General features: G+C 42.5%; 1 protein-coding gene across 3 annotated transcripts; it reads right to left on the bottom strand.

Annotated features, from left to right (window-relative positions):
• Window positions 1–3,244: 3,244 nt before the first annotated feature.
• NDUFV3 (NADH:ubiquinone oxidoreductase subunit V3) lies at window positions 3,245–14,416 on the bottom strand. 3 transcript variants are annotated; one of them, XM_030475743.1, is made up of 4 exons: window positions 14,296–14,416; window positions 13,979–14,069; window positions 9,128–10,099; window positions 3,245–4,970 (listed from the first exon to the last, which is right to left on the bottom strand). In XM_030475743.1, exons 1-4 carry the CDS (start codon window positions 14,341–14,343, stop codon window positions 4,804–4,806), a joined length of 1,278 nt encoding a protein of 425 aa, XP_030331603.1. In that variant the 5' UTR covers window positions 14,344–14,416; the 3' UTR covers window positions 3,245–4,803. The 3 variants fall into 3 exon arrangements, with proteins under 3 accessions (XP_030331603.1, XP_030331604.1, XP_030331605.1); XM_030475744.1 differs by having other exon boundaries at window positions 14,308–14,383; XM_030475745.1 differs by lacking the exon at window positions 9,128–10,099 and having other exon boundaries at window positions 14,296–14,412.
• Between the last annotated feature and the right edge of the window lie 8 nt (window positions 14,417–14,424).

Genomic DNA, 14,424 nt, shown 5'->3' with positions numbered 1-14,424 from the left:
AAATATTAAAAACAAAACCAAAAAGGGAGCTCATAAATATGTGCAGATTGTATTGGGAGTCGTACTGTCCTGAGGTGAACACTAAGAATAATATGTGAGTACCGAAACCATGGAATCATAGAAAAGAAAAATGGGTGTTTATAATTCCATGAAATAGAACCACATGAGAGGAGAAGGATGATCTGGAAACTTGACAGGCTATTTTGTTTAGAGTCCTAAGAGTTCACTTAAAACTATCCAGAGTTTAGAGGAGTTTCTGTAAAGGGATAGAATCAGAACAAATAAAGAAACAAAGCCACAATACAAGAACACCATGGTTGCTAAGTCAATCACTCACATGTTTGAAGGACCTGTACTAAAGTGCCTCTATTACCCTTATTGTATTAGCTCCTTTTGTCTAACTCTGTATGCAAACAGCAGCATACAATACAGAATAGCATAGGAGGGCTGCAAATCACAGGCAGATAGCATATACTTGGGTCAAGAACAATTCCAAGATTTTTCTGTTTGTTTTTGCAGCAGGATGGTGGGGACCTGAACCTGCCCCACACTACTGCTGCTGCATAGCATCTTGAAGAACAGGAATCTCCCAGGTCCCATCCCAAACACTATGGAAGATTCCACTGTAAAAATTAGGAAAATTAACACAAGCCCTCTGCTAGCATGTTATACCTTAAAGCATAAGCTACGTGAGGAAGACACTCAGGGACCACTTCAGCAACCTGCGTCACTACAGAGCACAGTAGGATGTACCGAGGGCGCACTGTGACACACAAAGATGCAAATGGGCCTGGATGATAAGATGAGCATGAAGGAACAGAGGTTATCTGGTCTGAAGAAGAGAATAAGGGGGACCTTACTACTACCTTCAACTACCTCCTTGGAGAGTATAGAGAAGACAAAGTCAGGCTTGTCAGAGGTGCATAGTAAGGATCAGTGTCAGAAAACCAAAAATTCCAATTAGACAACAGGGAAAGGTTTTGCTTGCTGTGTTTTTTGTCTCTTTGTTTTTTTATATCATGAGGGTGTTCAAGTGCTTGAGAAGGTGACCAGAGAGATTGTAGGATTTGAAGATATTCAAAACTCAACTGGACAAGGTCCAGGACAACCCAACCTAATTGCATGTTCTATGGGGCAGAGCACCAATCATCTCAAGACTTCCCTTCCAAACTCAGTTTGTGTGATCCTAATGTTATGACGCTACGGGATACTGCAAGCATGCTTTCTACTCACTCACACTGCACAAGTCATTGGTCGGGCCCACCAGGAATTCAAACTGTTTGGAACAGACAACGGCTGCTCTCACTAGCTTTTTCCTACCCTTCCTTCCAAGTGCTGCAAGATCACAAAATCTCACTGAAGCACTTCATGAGCAGTGGGATTCTGACTGGCATAAAGCTGAGGAGCCCTCCTCTTCGACAGATCTCGGGCAGTCTGGTGACTGTTCGCAGCTCACGTTCTCATTACCATGAGTAGCTGAAGGAAGAACTGCATGTCATCCCGAGATAGCCTTAAAACTGCTTGCCATTTTTTTCATTACACGTTAGTAGCAGGCTCAACATAATTGTACAAGTAGCTTAGATGATGGCATCTCTTGTGGTGGGAGAAAAGGCTGAGGGGAGGTTTTTATAGCTTATGTTCATTTATAGCGTATGTGCATATAGCAACCAGGAAACCAGAGATGCACTGAATGCGTTTTTATTGTTGAAAGCTGAGGACATACTGTGCAAGATCTGTAAGTGCACCCAGTTAAAAGTCTTATTTTCCCAAATTTAAAATGAATCTGGAAGATAGCCTTATAGATTGCAGTGCTTATCATGACTAGAGGCATGAAAGGAAGCACGAAGGAGGACCAAAAAACATTTTGACCTTGTAATGACTAAAGTGACCACCAACCTCTGCCTGCGTTAGTCCTTCTGGACCTTGGATTAGTGGGTTTTCAACTGCTGTCCAGAACCTTCTGAGCTCCCAAGTTACTTTTGAAAGATCTAAGTGGACGTAAACTATGAAAAGTGATTTCGTAAGCAATTGGCTACACTAAAACCAAAATAAATCAAAGGACCTAAAATTTGAAAACCACTCCCTATGACAAGAAAAGTAGTTGCTTTGTATTTTTAATGAGAAGTTACTGATTCCACTTTCCAGATTTTCATCTACTCCACCAGTAACATGCTATTTACGCTGTTTATGCTATTTACATTGAAAACCCCACTTCTGAATTTTATGCTGATTCTGAAGAGCTGGTTTTCACAGAAACTAAGCTGAGAGTTAATTTCTTTCACAGTTGAGGTTTTCCAGGAATTATGTGAATATCCTGGATTATGCATTCTTTAAAACAAGGTGGTCCCTGACTGTATGGGACAAGTGCCTAGCGCAGCAAGGCAAAGTTACTAATGTTCAGAATTTGAGCACATTGTATCACATCCTGCTTGAAACTTAAATGCAAGCCTGAGACTCAAACACAATAACATCTGATAATAGCCAAGTGCAAAGAAAAAAAGAAAAAAAGAAGCCTTTTTCATTGAAGTCCAGGAAAACACAACAGTGGGAAAAAGTCTTGGTGCCCTTCCTCACAGTATCTGCCCTTCCCAGAGCAGACTGGTTCACCGAACAGAACAAACAGAAGATATGCACTGTATGTACAAGAGTTATGAAGTTATTTGATTTCCAGCTTGGTTTTAGAGGGGCAGAAAAGATCACCAGAATACACTGAGGCAGGATTACACAGATAGGAAGAGCATCCACCATGAATTTTTGCTGTAATGGTGAAACAAGGGTAGCAAAATGCCTAGCCTGAATACAGATTAGCATCTCCTTAGCTGGAAATGTAGCTAAGAGTAGTGTAGGAGTTGAATAAAAGCAAGACACACTTCTGCTTCAACCCACGCCTGCTTAGCTGAGTAAGTCAGTGTTTATAACACCAACCCTCCTTAGAAATAAAAAGGGTGCTAGGTGAACAAGTCTGAGTCCAAACAACTCACAGCCACAGCTACTGTGGGTAGATTTAGTAAACACATAAGCATATTAATGGACTGCATTTAACTTTCACTGTTTAGATTCAGTCAATTTGCAGCCTCCTTCTGTAATCAGAAAACAAATAGTTAGGCACGTGGTTCAGCACCAACACAGATCTAAGCTACAGGGTTCAGGTTACTACACAGCGTCTCAGTTAATAACAAAACACAGCAGCTTTACTGGGCCCCTCCGGTGGGCCCTTAATAAAGGAAGAACCTTTTCCTTATTCTTTCATGTGTTTAATGTTAACAGCAAATTTCTTTCCCTTTTACAAGTACAGCGTACGTGGTACCACTGGTGTCTCAAAGAGACTTTCTGCTCTTTATTGCTAAGCACATGGATTTATACATTTGCCGATTTTTACATTTCATAGTTAGAGTCAGTAATACGCTTTTTAGTTTTTACAGGACAATAAAACTGCTTGCCAGAGGTTTCTGACTTAAAATCCTACACAGCAGATTGATGTAGGCCTCTTGATCCTTCTTACCACATTTTTGCCAAGTTAGAGTATAAAATATCTGTTCTACTAATTGCACCCAGGGATTTGCATCCAATATCCAGATAGACTCCTAAGGCTGACTCGGTTTTCCCTTTGATCTTGTGTATTCTGTTGCTTGAAGGAATACAGACAGGTGATGGAAAACGCTGGAGCTGTTGCAAGTACAACTGCTCAAAGACCAATTAACTCCAAAAAACCCCAAAATGAACAAGAAGCCAAAATGGAACTAAACCCTCAACAGCTGGAGGTCATCAAGGCAGTTTTCCCAGAGGGCAGAAGACTGTTACTAATAGGATGGGAATACAAAATTTAGTGAGACCAACTGTAACTGCTGATAACATATATTGAGAAGTGCCTCATTTCTCACATTTTTTGCAGAGCAAGAGTGAAGCTGGACAGCAATCTTATCTTTTATTGTGGGGAAAAAAACCCACCAGTGGGAACTGAAACATAGTCCCACTGAACAATTGGTACCAGAAGCTGATTTTAACCTAATACTATTTTCATCACGTTTAAAAAGAACATTCAAGTGATTCTACCCCTTAAATTTCATTATTTCTCAGAGTTTAATCAATGTAGTATAATTCATTAGGAATTGCTCACTGAGATTCTCCTACATTCTGAGTTATTTCAATTACTGCAGAACCTGGATGCTAGAACCCCCAACTGAAGATTAAATATAGTTGTACGCTCTCCCTTTACAACAGCAGAGGGTTTGAGATGTTTCAGTAACATTACACAAAGTTACATTCCTCCACTAACACAAAACATACACTCTTGCCACTGGAGACAAATACTTCTTATGCTGTTTCTTAGCCAATGATTTTAAATCCAAATCCAGAGTAAACATAACCTCTTCAGAGCTGGGAACACGTTTGTGTGCAAGCAGAACAGCCCGCCGTGTTACAGTGATAACAATACCCATTAAAACCATGGCACATACTGAACAGGCACATGCACAAGGGCCATTAAGTTCTTTGACATGGTACTGAAAGAATGGTCAGTTTCAAATGCTTGGGGACACTGAAATGTCAGGACTTTTACACTATCAAGAAATAACATATACTGAGAGGTAGCAAAGCTGTTTTTATCCCGTGATGATTCATTGAGAGCTCATTCACAAAAGGCAGAGGAGAGGGACTCTCAGAACCAAGAAGAAATGTTCAAAAGCACAAGTTATCCTGCATTCATTTATTATTTATTATCTGATTTATAATACAGATGAAGCAACAGTGCTAAATAGAACAATCTATCATTCCGCCTAAGCATTTGTTTTAAATATGGTTCTCTCAGTGCCTTGGTGAAGGTCTTCCAGAAGATGGCTGAGGCTGCCTGAATTTGGAGAGAACTGCAATAGAATCGAAGAAAGTATAAATGTTGTATTCGTGATGCTGAAGGTTCTTGTAGGTAGAATTATCGAACTCTTCTGGAGCAGGCTCACCAACTGCTGTGGTCTCTGTGAAAACAAACAGTAATTGGTGACTATAAGGATGCCACAGCAGAGGGCAATATTCTTAATTACTGTCAGATCCCTCATCCAGTCAGTATTATGAACCCCTTCCCCAAACAGTCAGCAACTGTAACAAAAGGATATGTATACTACACCCTACTGGTACCTTGTCTGGTCCTAAAGCAGCACATTGGTATGCAGTAGGGGAATAGGAATCAGTACAAGTCATCTAGAACAGCACAGGTTTTAAAATGCAAAATACCATCTAATGCTGGGGGTGGATAGGGCAGAACATTTTCATCTTGAAGACAGATGTCTGCATTTCCTGGCTTTTTCATAGTTGCCTTGATTTTCACTCCAGCCAGAACAGTAGGTGACATTCTTAGCAAGCCAGGAGAGGCAAAGTAGCAGTACAAATGATCTATCATCACGTCAGACCACCAGACACAGCTATTCAGCTATTAGAACTCCTTTACAGATTGAATTTTTTCCATGGGGAAAAGTGATGGAATTATTGAGCTCTCCACGGCTTAATTTCAAATGTGGTTATACTGAGCAGTAATATATCAAGAGCCTTTGACGTAAATTTCCTTTCTTCTAAATATAATCTTCTAAACTTTGTAGCAGCTCTTCTACCTAAACGAATAACCCAATAAAGTTATTCAGAAGTCCTTATTTCATGTTAAAGCCAACATTAATTCTTACTCTTTTAGAACATTATGCAAATTTAGGCAGTAAGGTTCCTGTTACAGGCTGGTTTTACAACCAAGGAAATTGCAAGAAATAAAACTTTACTCCCAATATTAATTTATTCTCATATACCCAGAGTCTTAACAATAGGAAAGACATAAGCATCATCTAGTGAAAAGCCTCATCATATAAATTTCTATGTACTGGTTTAGGTTAGATCGTATTAAGTGTCTTTTGTAATACAATCTACAATAAAAATACAAGAACTCAAGCAACTGAACACGAGAATTTCCCTTTAATTCTGACATAACTATTGCAACGTGAGGCTATCAGTTTAAGGGCACGTATCCGTAACATTCAGCAAGGCTCCCTAATAAAATGCGCCATAGTAAGCCATGCTTTCAGCAGAACACCACACACAGCCTAGGAAAGGAAATATCCCTGTGCCTACTGCTCAGTTCCTACCGAGGCAGCTCATAGGAGACAACACTACAGAGCTAAAAGCCACATGATGCGGTCTTTGTGGCAGATAGCCCCCAGAACAGGCAAGTGAAGGCAAGAGTACATTCAACCTGCAAGACACAGTTGTTCCATATTAAGAGACAGATGCTCAGGAAGAAAAGCAGATGGAGTCTCATCTTTCCTGCCCAAATACACCATGCTTGGCTTCTCGAAGGAAATAATTTATCCCAGAATTCATGCTCCCCATACTTCATCTATGCTTTCTCTCTTAAAGAGCATGCATTTCACAGGATGTTCTTCCGAAATGAATCAGAGGTGTATTTCTGACTTACCATGCCACTATTTTGCTACTTAGCAGTTGAAGCCAGCAGTTTTTGCTGACTGTTTAGCATGCCTGCTCTACAGCGTGGATGACAACACCTTAACATCCAGGTTTGTAACGTGAAAAAATTGCCTTTACATCTTCAGTGTGCCTGCTGCAGAGCTTGCAAATGAACGAAAGAACACAGAACAGGACAGACGTACAGATTACAGAAGGCATCATTAACTGTGAACGTTACACATGGAAACACGGTAGCTATTCTCAAAGGCGGCCTCAAAAGGAAGACAGAGCAAGAGATGCCTGCAGATACCAGTGATGCTGTTGAAAACAGCGTAGCTTGGTTTGACTCTTTGCTACGCTCTGGCATCCAAAGACATTACACCAGCAGGAAAGGGGTGTGAATTTGCCTGTACTAACCTCCACCTCTCCTCTAGCACATACCCAGCAGAAACTCTCGTGCTGTCACAGCCTCACCACCTCCACAGAGCAAGAGGAACTCAAGAGCAAAAGTGCTGTTCTCAGCAAAGGCACGTCCTACCCAAAAGGGTTTTGCTGGTGCAGTTATGATTATGTGTCTGACTATTGCCCCATAGATACAGATCTGCAGGAAAGGTCTGTCACGTGGGCTTAACCTTAATCTGGATTTACAGCATCAGAGCAGAGGAGGCTGTTTCATAGATCTTTGATGTCTTATAATCTTCACCTTGAATCATTGGCGCATTTCAAGACTTAGTCCTCCCTCTCACATTTGAAGTTAACTGAACTAATTTTGGGCCTTTGTATCAGCTTCAATGTGGAAATAATGCTTGAGCATCTAGCACTCCACTGTGGATGAAAAGGGGGAAAAGCATCTTCCCTAGATAAATACAAATAGCCTTTCTCCAATACATTTTTTTTTTTAAAGCAAGCTGCTGCTGCTGACTGCAAGGAGGAATAAGTAAATGAAAATGTCACTTGCAAACAGTGCTGCATTTTACCACTTGAGTTGCAGTGAGGAAAGATGGTAAGCTTAGTTTCCAGCTCTTACACCAGATCAAATTATGAGCTGACTAACCCCTTAAAACAGAAGGCAGGTCTTCTACTCAGCCTGCATCCTGAAATGGATGTACAAACCCCATTATTTGTCACTTAACCTGGTTAGACACTTCACAGAGTCACAGAACGGTGAGGTTAGAAGACACCTCTGGAGGTCATCTGGTCCAACCTCAAATGCTCAAGCAGGGCCAGCTAGAGCAAGCTGCCCAGAACCAAAAGATAGCTTCAAGGATGGAGACTCCATCACCTCTCTTGGCAACCTGAGTCTCCATGACTCTCATAGTAAAGTGTTTCTTGATGTTCAGGCAAAACCCTGTGTTTCAGCTTGTACCCACTGCCTCTTGTCCTTTCACCATGCACCACTGAAGAGAGTCTTACCTCTATCTTTGCACTCTCCCTTCATAAATTTATGTAAATACTTGATATCCTGCCTTGCCCAAGCCTTCTCATCCCCAGGCTGAATAGTCCACCTCTCTCAGCCTTTCCTCCCAGGAGAGAGACTCCAGTCCCTTCATCATCTCAGTGGCACTTGGCTGGACTCTCTCCAGTAGCTCCACATCTCTCTCATACTGGGGAGCTCAGAACTGAACAAAGCACTCACCAGGTGCATCTCACCACCTCCCTCAGCCTGCTCACAAGGCTTCTCATAATGCAGCCCAGGTCACCGCTGGTGGTCTTTGCTGCGAGGGCTCATGGGCTCATGTTCAGCTTGCTGCCCACCTGGACCCTCAGAGCATTTTCTGCAAGAGTATCACTCGAAGGATGATATCCAAGCAACTTCACAATTATGCTGCTTTTACTTCCATACATGCAAATTCTTTAATTCAAAGCAGCAAACATAAGAGGGGTCTCAAGACTGGTATGCTGCCTAAGTTGAAAGGCAAGAACAGTAAGGCACCACAGGTCAGGACAGAGGGGCATCTGCTATTGAAATATACAGCATGAGATCAGTAGGTAAGTGAACAGGATTGACAGTAAATAAAGAGGGAAAGCTAGATAGGAAAGTATAGCTAGGAGGATGATTGCAAGGTGCACGATGCTCTTTCCTAAAAACATATCGCTGACTCCTCCCCAACTCACTACAAAAACTGGGTTATGATGTCAACATTGTGCTACTTCAACTCGACTCGCCTACAACCTACTGATCTCAGAGTCAATACCTGCTTCTGGCACTACCTGAAACCCTGCCAAGATTTTGGGGGGGGGGGAGGGCGATAAAAAAAAAAAAAAGAAGACAGCAGGATTTCAGCAAAAATCAGATGGCACTGAATTTGGCTCAGGAGAAAGGCAGCTACCAAATCCTTCCGAGAAACGAGAAGAGGGAAAACAAGATTTGTCATATAAAACCTATGATTTTGCTCACAGTGGAAAGAATCCTGTCTTCATTTTATAAGTAACTCCTTTATGAAACTATAAATACAGTGAAATGAAGACCACTTCCTTTCACAGCATAACTGGAAACTGAGTATTACCGAGTACTTATAACAATCAGCAGTGAACAAGAATTTATCTTCCAGAAAGTCACTGCTACACAGTTATCTTCGGTATAAAGATCAGAGAATCATGAACAGAGAAGATCTGGAAACCCTTTTAAAAAAAAAGTTAAACCCTAACTCAGATGAATCAATACAGTTCAAACAATTTAAAGCTGTACCCTCTATTGTGCTGCTTTCTCCAGCCTGGACTCCTGCTTCCTGAATGGTCTCCTCCTTTGCTGTAGTGCCCATCACCAACACTGCGCTTTCAGAAGTCTCTTCTTCTAGTTTAGGAGCAGTTACTTTTGCTTCTGACTCCTGTGCCTCCTTCACCTTTTCTTCTTCTCCTCCGGATACCAGTTTTTGCTTTATGTCTTCCTGAGTCACTGATGAAGCTTTCAGCTGAAGAGCTGCTACTTGGGTTCCAATGGACTTGTCCTCCAAATAATCAGATTTATGAGTGACATTGGTCAGGTCTTGGCTTTCAACCAGGTGTGGTTTTAAGACCAGCTTCTCCCAATCTGCTTCTTTTGGAGTTGGTTTTACTTTGGGGACTCTTGCTTCGGATTTTGATGTTTCATGGCTGACTGATGTTTTAGAAAATGCGGCCTGCTTGACAGGAGACACATTAGTTTCTGGTTTTTGCGGCTGCTTCTTAGCCACGTATTCTTTGTGAGATTTCTGGGGCAAGTTATCTTTTGCTAGCATTGATGCCTTTACCGCTATGTTCTCAGAAAACACGGAATCTCGTCTAGGAAACTCAACTTTGGTTTTGATGGCAACTTTTGAATCATCACCATCATTTTCTTCCTCAGAATCTGAGCTAGAATCTGAATCTGAGCTGGATGAAGATGAAGTCTCTTCCTCAACTCTCTCTTTCCTCAAGCCTCCTTCTGTTGCAGGTTTAATGAGGTTTTCCTCCTCACGGGAAGAAACAACTAATCGCTGAGGAAATTCAACCACAGTTTTTCTTGACATAAACTTCCTCATATCTTCAGCAGAAGGTTTTGAAGCTTCCTCGAGGTTAGTACTAGATATGCTCTCACCTTTGTTTGCAGATGCTAGGAGAGAGCTAGAAGACAACATTTTAGGAAATTCAACTGGTGCCTTGATGGGTAGCAGCCTGGTGCTTCCCTGTGGTGCCACTAGATCTAGGAAACGGCATAAAGAGGATTATCATCATTATATCCGACACTGATGTCAATTAGTGATCTTAGTCATACAATTTTAACTTTCTGAGATAATCTGCTACAAAAAGCAAACTGAAAGAAGTTATTATACCAAATACAGGCATTATAAAGCTGTAAGGTTTAAGACATTTGAAGTTTAAAAACTCCACAGTTCTAGTTAGCACTTAACAGTTTTTGCTGCTGCACTTTTCTCCTTGCTTTGCCAGACTCCTCACAAGAGCTGTTCTTCTGTGCTTTTATTCTGCATCATTGAAAATGGTTTACAGGCACCTTCCTATCTCAGATGAACATTAAGATAGATTGTTAGCTGAGCTCTTCAGCTTTAGCCGAGACTGCTACAGAGATAATATTTGTCTATGAACAAGCCAGCAAAGCAAGACTTGGTAAACAGAGCAATAGCCAGCCTCTTGCAATAGTTATCTTTAAAGCAGTAGGGAGGGATGACTCCCAAGAAACAAAATAGCAGAATAAGAGAGATGTGAGGCCATACATTAAGGTATTACTTCTTCATGTGTCCATGTGATCTACCAACTGAATTGTTTCTAACACAGTTTATTTCCAAAAGACCTTATCTCCTCCTGTCTTCGCTATCTCCACTCCTGTTTTCGATTTGAGACCTTTTTGTAAAAAAGGTCTTGGAAGATCTCCTAATGCTTCATGTTAGCCTGCCTTCATTTCTTCTCCCTTGTGGATACTTTCATTAAGCTGCATTCTCCAGACAAGGAACCAACAGTTGAAGAGAAAGCAGCAACTTTCAGGCCCTTTCAGAGTACCAAATATCCCTTGGATGCTTATGCCAATGATATCCTCAGGAGGCTGATCAACAGCAAATACTGCTGTGGTTACAGAAAACAGGAGGACAAAGAGGACGGGGAACACATTAAGAAGATACACCACTGCTGAAATTTGCTATAGCAAAGCCACAAAAGTTGTGAGTTGCACCACTTCCAACCAGCAGTGTAATTCAACAGACTTCCAGTCTATTGTGCAGATTTATCTGCACAGTTTGGAAACCCAGATCTACTTTAAAAGACCGTAACTAAATGCAGTTTTCCTCCTCACTAGTATTTCACAGCAATACCTTATATGATCCAAGGAGGTAATACAGTTAGTTTGGAATAGAAGCAAGTCTTTAGCAATGTCCAAATGAAAACATCACAGAAGAGACAGACACGTGAAATTAAAAGCAAAGTATCTGAGAAAGAAATACAGAGTTCTTAACATAAGCACAAATGAAAAAGATGCCAGTTTACTACACAGGTAGTACTTTAGAACAATTTCAGACACTTTTCTCTGCCAGACAGAAGGTGCAGGGTGAGGATGGAGGGCAGGGGGAAGTAGGAAGATGGGGAGCCACCTTTGAAAGAAGCCTGATTCCCTTGCGCAGACTGACACAGCCAAACAGCAGCCTGTAGAAACTACTACGTGAGTAAACATCACTCAGGATTCAAGAGTTCTTCAAAGAAGTGTACAGGAAGGTCAAACTAACATGAGAATGCCCGAAGGGATGACAAACAAGTGAAAGCTGAGCAAAAGCTGAAGAAGCGTTAATGTTCAGGCATCCTAAGAAACACAGAAGGCAGGTAACATTCAACCTGACCATTAACAGTAGGTGTTACTGGAAAAATACTTTAAACAGCAATATTTGGATACGTGAAAAAGATACATTTCAGCTTTTAATCATGAAGTCTAATGCAACTGGTACAGACACCTTAATTGGAGTACTTCAAACTTTGTACCACCTGATCTGTCTTTGCACCACTTTGACAAAAGAACAATACATCCAAATTAGTAACAAGAATATTATGCCCAGATGCATTCTTACTGATGCTTGTAACATCGGCATCATTATCAGAACACGTTCACACTAAGAAAGGTGGCATGCAGAAATTACAGATATGATCACTCACTTTGTGTGTAACCATGGCCATTTTATCAAAGCAAAGAGAATTTGCACACCCTGTTCCAGCTAGAATCTGAAAAAGACAGCTGCATCCTACACAGCTTAACTAACCTTAGCCATCTGCAGGGGAAACAGCTGGCTGGAAGAGGTGGCCTAAGAGGCCTCCTGACACATGCTGAAATCAGAGCTGCAGGACAACGAATCTAGAAACTGATGCTAAAGTACATCTCAAATATACTTAAGATAATGCAAAAAATATATAATAAAAAGCAATTTGTTGTTCAATCAAGCTTACATCAATCTAGGCTTTCTTAATGAAACACCCAAGCTTTTATTTGCCTTGACATTTAAGAAGCTAATATTAGAAGCCAGAAATCTGCATTTAACCACTCTTCCAGTGATCTTTTCAACAGTTGTCAATGAGTCTGATTACTCCTACTGTTCCATGGAGCTTTGCTGTTTAAGCACCCGGATCTCTAATTTGGGATGGGAATCCTACTCACTCCTACTCACAGTCAGCCTCTATTTACAAACAGTATTTTGCACAAATTATCCCTCTTTGAAATTTGTATTCATGTTTTGACTTTGGTCACGGATAGAAGGGGTTCAGATACTTGGGAACGTCGAATGCACTACAGCATTCAAACCCAGGCCCATGTACTGCCTCGCATGCATCCTATGGGCAACAAGCATTGTAACTAAATTTAACACAACAGGGCTGTGCCAGTTTTCTGCAGCTTCTTGACACTGTTGCCTAGAGCAGGCGCTGCAAACTGGTTTTCTCGTTCTGTAAACCAGGATGCTTTTTGACCCTGATTATCCTGATGTTTCAGAAGAGAAGGGGGAACACCTGCAGTTCAAACTTCAGATTTTGCACATCATTAAAAGTAACTTGCTACACATTTCCATCAAATTTCAGACAACTTGCAAAGCTGCTTTACATTAAGACAAACGTAATGATATCTCTCCGTAAGTCTGGTCAAGCATCACAGCAGCTAATGAATTCAGGTGAAGGTAAACAGGAAGTGTTAAGCTCATAGCCTGGCCTATGAATATAAATATAGCTGTCCTGGTTTCAGCTGGGAGAGAGTTAATTTTCTTCCTAGTAGCTGGTGCAGTGCTGTGTTTTGGCTTTAGTGTGAGAACAAGGCTGATAACAACTGATGTTTTAGTTGTTGCTCAATAGCACTTATCCTGGTCAAGGACTTTTCAGTCTCTCATGCTCTGCCAGTGAGGAGGGGCATGGGAAGCCAAGAGGCAGCAGAGGCAGGACACCTGACCCAAACTAGCCAAAGGGGTATTCCATACCACAGCACGTCATGCCCAGTATATAAACCAGGGGGAGTCACCCAGAAGGGCAGATCGCTGCTCGGGTTGGGCTGGGTACCGGTCAGCAGGTGGTGAGCAATTGTATCGTGCATCACTTGTGTTGTCTTTCTTTTCTCCTTTTAGTTTTACATTCTCTCCCCTTGTTATTTCCCTTATTATCATTAGTAGTAGTTCTATATTAGACTTTAGTACTTGGACTGCTCTTATCTCAAACCGAGGGGTTTACATTCTTTCGGTTCTCCTCCCCATCCTGCCTGGGGAGGGTGGAAGGGGGGCGAGTGAACAGCTGCGCGGTGCTGAGGGACTGGCTGGAACTAAACAACGATAATATCGCACACAGACCCAATTCCTCCTAGACCTTTTAGTTTTCTTACTACGCAGTAAGTTTGAACAGAAATCCTTGTTTACACAGTGATGACCTTCTACTTCCTCGGTTTATGTACCAGCAGTTCCAAGACGTGGCCAACAGCATTTCTAAGCTCTTCTTGCCCATTTAATGACACCCAGGGGGGACCTTGAACTTGAGGCTGTTAACTAGAGACCCTCCGTACACCCATCGCCTTTTATTTACACCCCACCACCGCTGAAAGACGAAACCAACACCTTACTCTTTGGCGGCTTCCCGGAGCCCGCCGGCTTGGTGCAGAGCTCCGCGGTGGGCGCCGCCGCTTGCAGCCCCCGGGCCTCCAGCCGCAACACCTGCGGATGAAGGAAACGGGATAAAAGCGGCTTCTAGGGTGGGGGGAACCGTGCCCGCCCGCTATCCCGCTGCACCACGGTGGGTGGCGCTGTGGGTCTCCCCGCCGCTTGCGCACCCCGCTCTCCCCCGGGCCCGTGGCAGAGCGGGGTGCGCAGCGAGGTTTGTGCTACTGAGAGGACCGGAGCAACCGCAGCTCCTCCCTGCCCCTCTCCCCCTACCCGTTACCTTACGGCTCGCCGCCCGCCCGCAGCCCAGCACTGAGGGAGCCGCCATCTTGGCGCCGGAAGAAGCTACCGCGGTGGGGACAGGCGCTCCCTCCCTCACACCGCCGTCCCCCGCGGCACGGCGCGAACG

The sequence above is a fragment of the Strigops habroptila genome, chromosome 2 (genome assembly GCF_004027225.2).
Source record: "Strigops habroptila isolate Jane chromosome 2, bStrHab1.2.pri, whole genome shotgun sequence".
NCBI classification, from domain to species: Eukaryota; Metazoa; Chordata; class Aves; order Psittaciformes; family Psittacidae; genus Strigops; species Strigops habroptila.
This window is presented reverse-complemented; position numbering and strand designations above follow the sequence as displayed.

Coding starts and splice junctions, on each gene's coding strand:
- NDUFV3 (XM_030475743.1), bottom strand. CDS start 14,343: ATGGCGGCTCCCTCAGTGCTGGGCTGCGGGCGGGCGGCGAGCCGTAAG. Junction 14,070..14,295: donor GGCGGGCGGCGAGCCGTAAG/GTAACGGGTAGG, acceptor CTTCATCCGCAG/GTGTTGCGGCTGGAGGCCCG. Junction 10,100..13,978: donor CTCCGGGAAGCCGCCAAAGA/GTAAGGTGTTGG, acceptor GCCGTTTCCTAG/ATCTAGTGGCACCACAGGGA.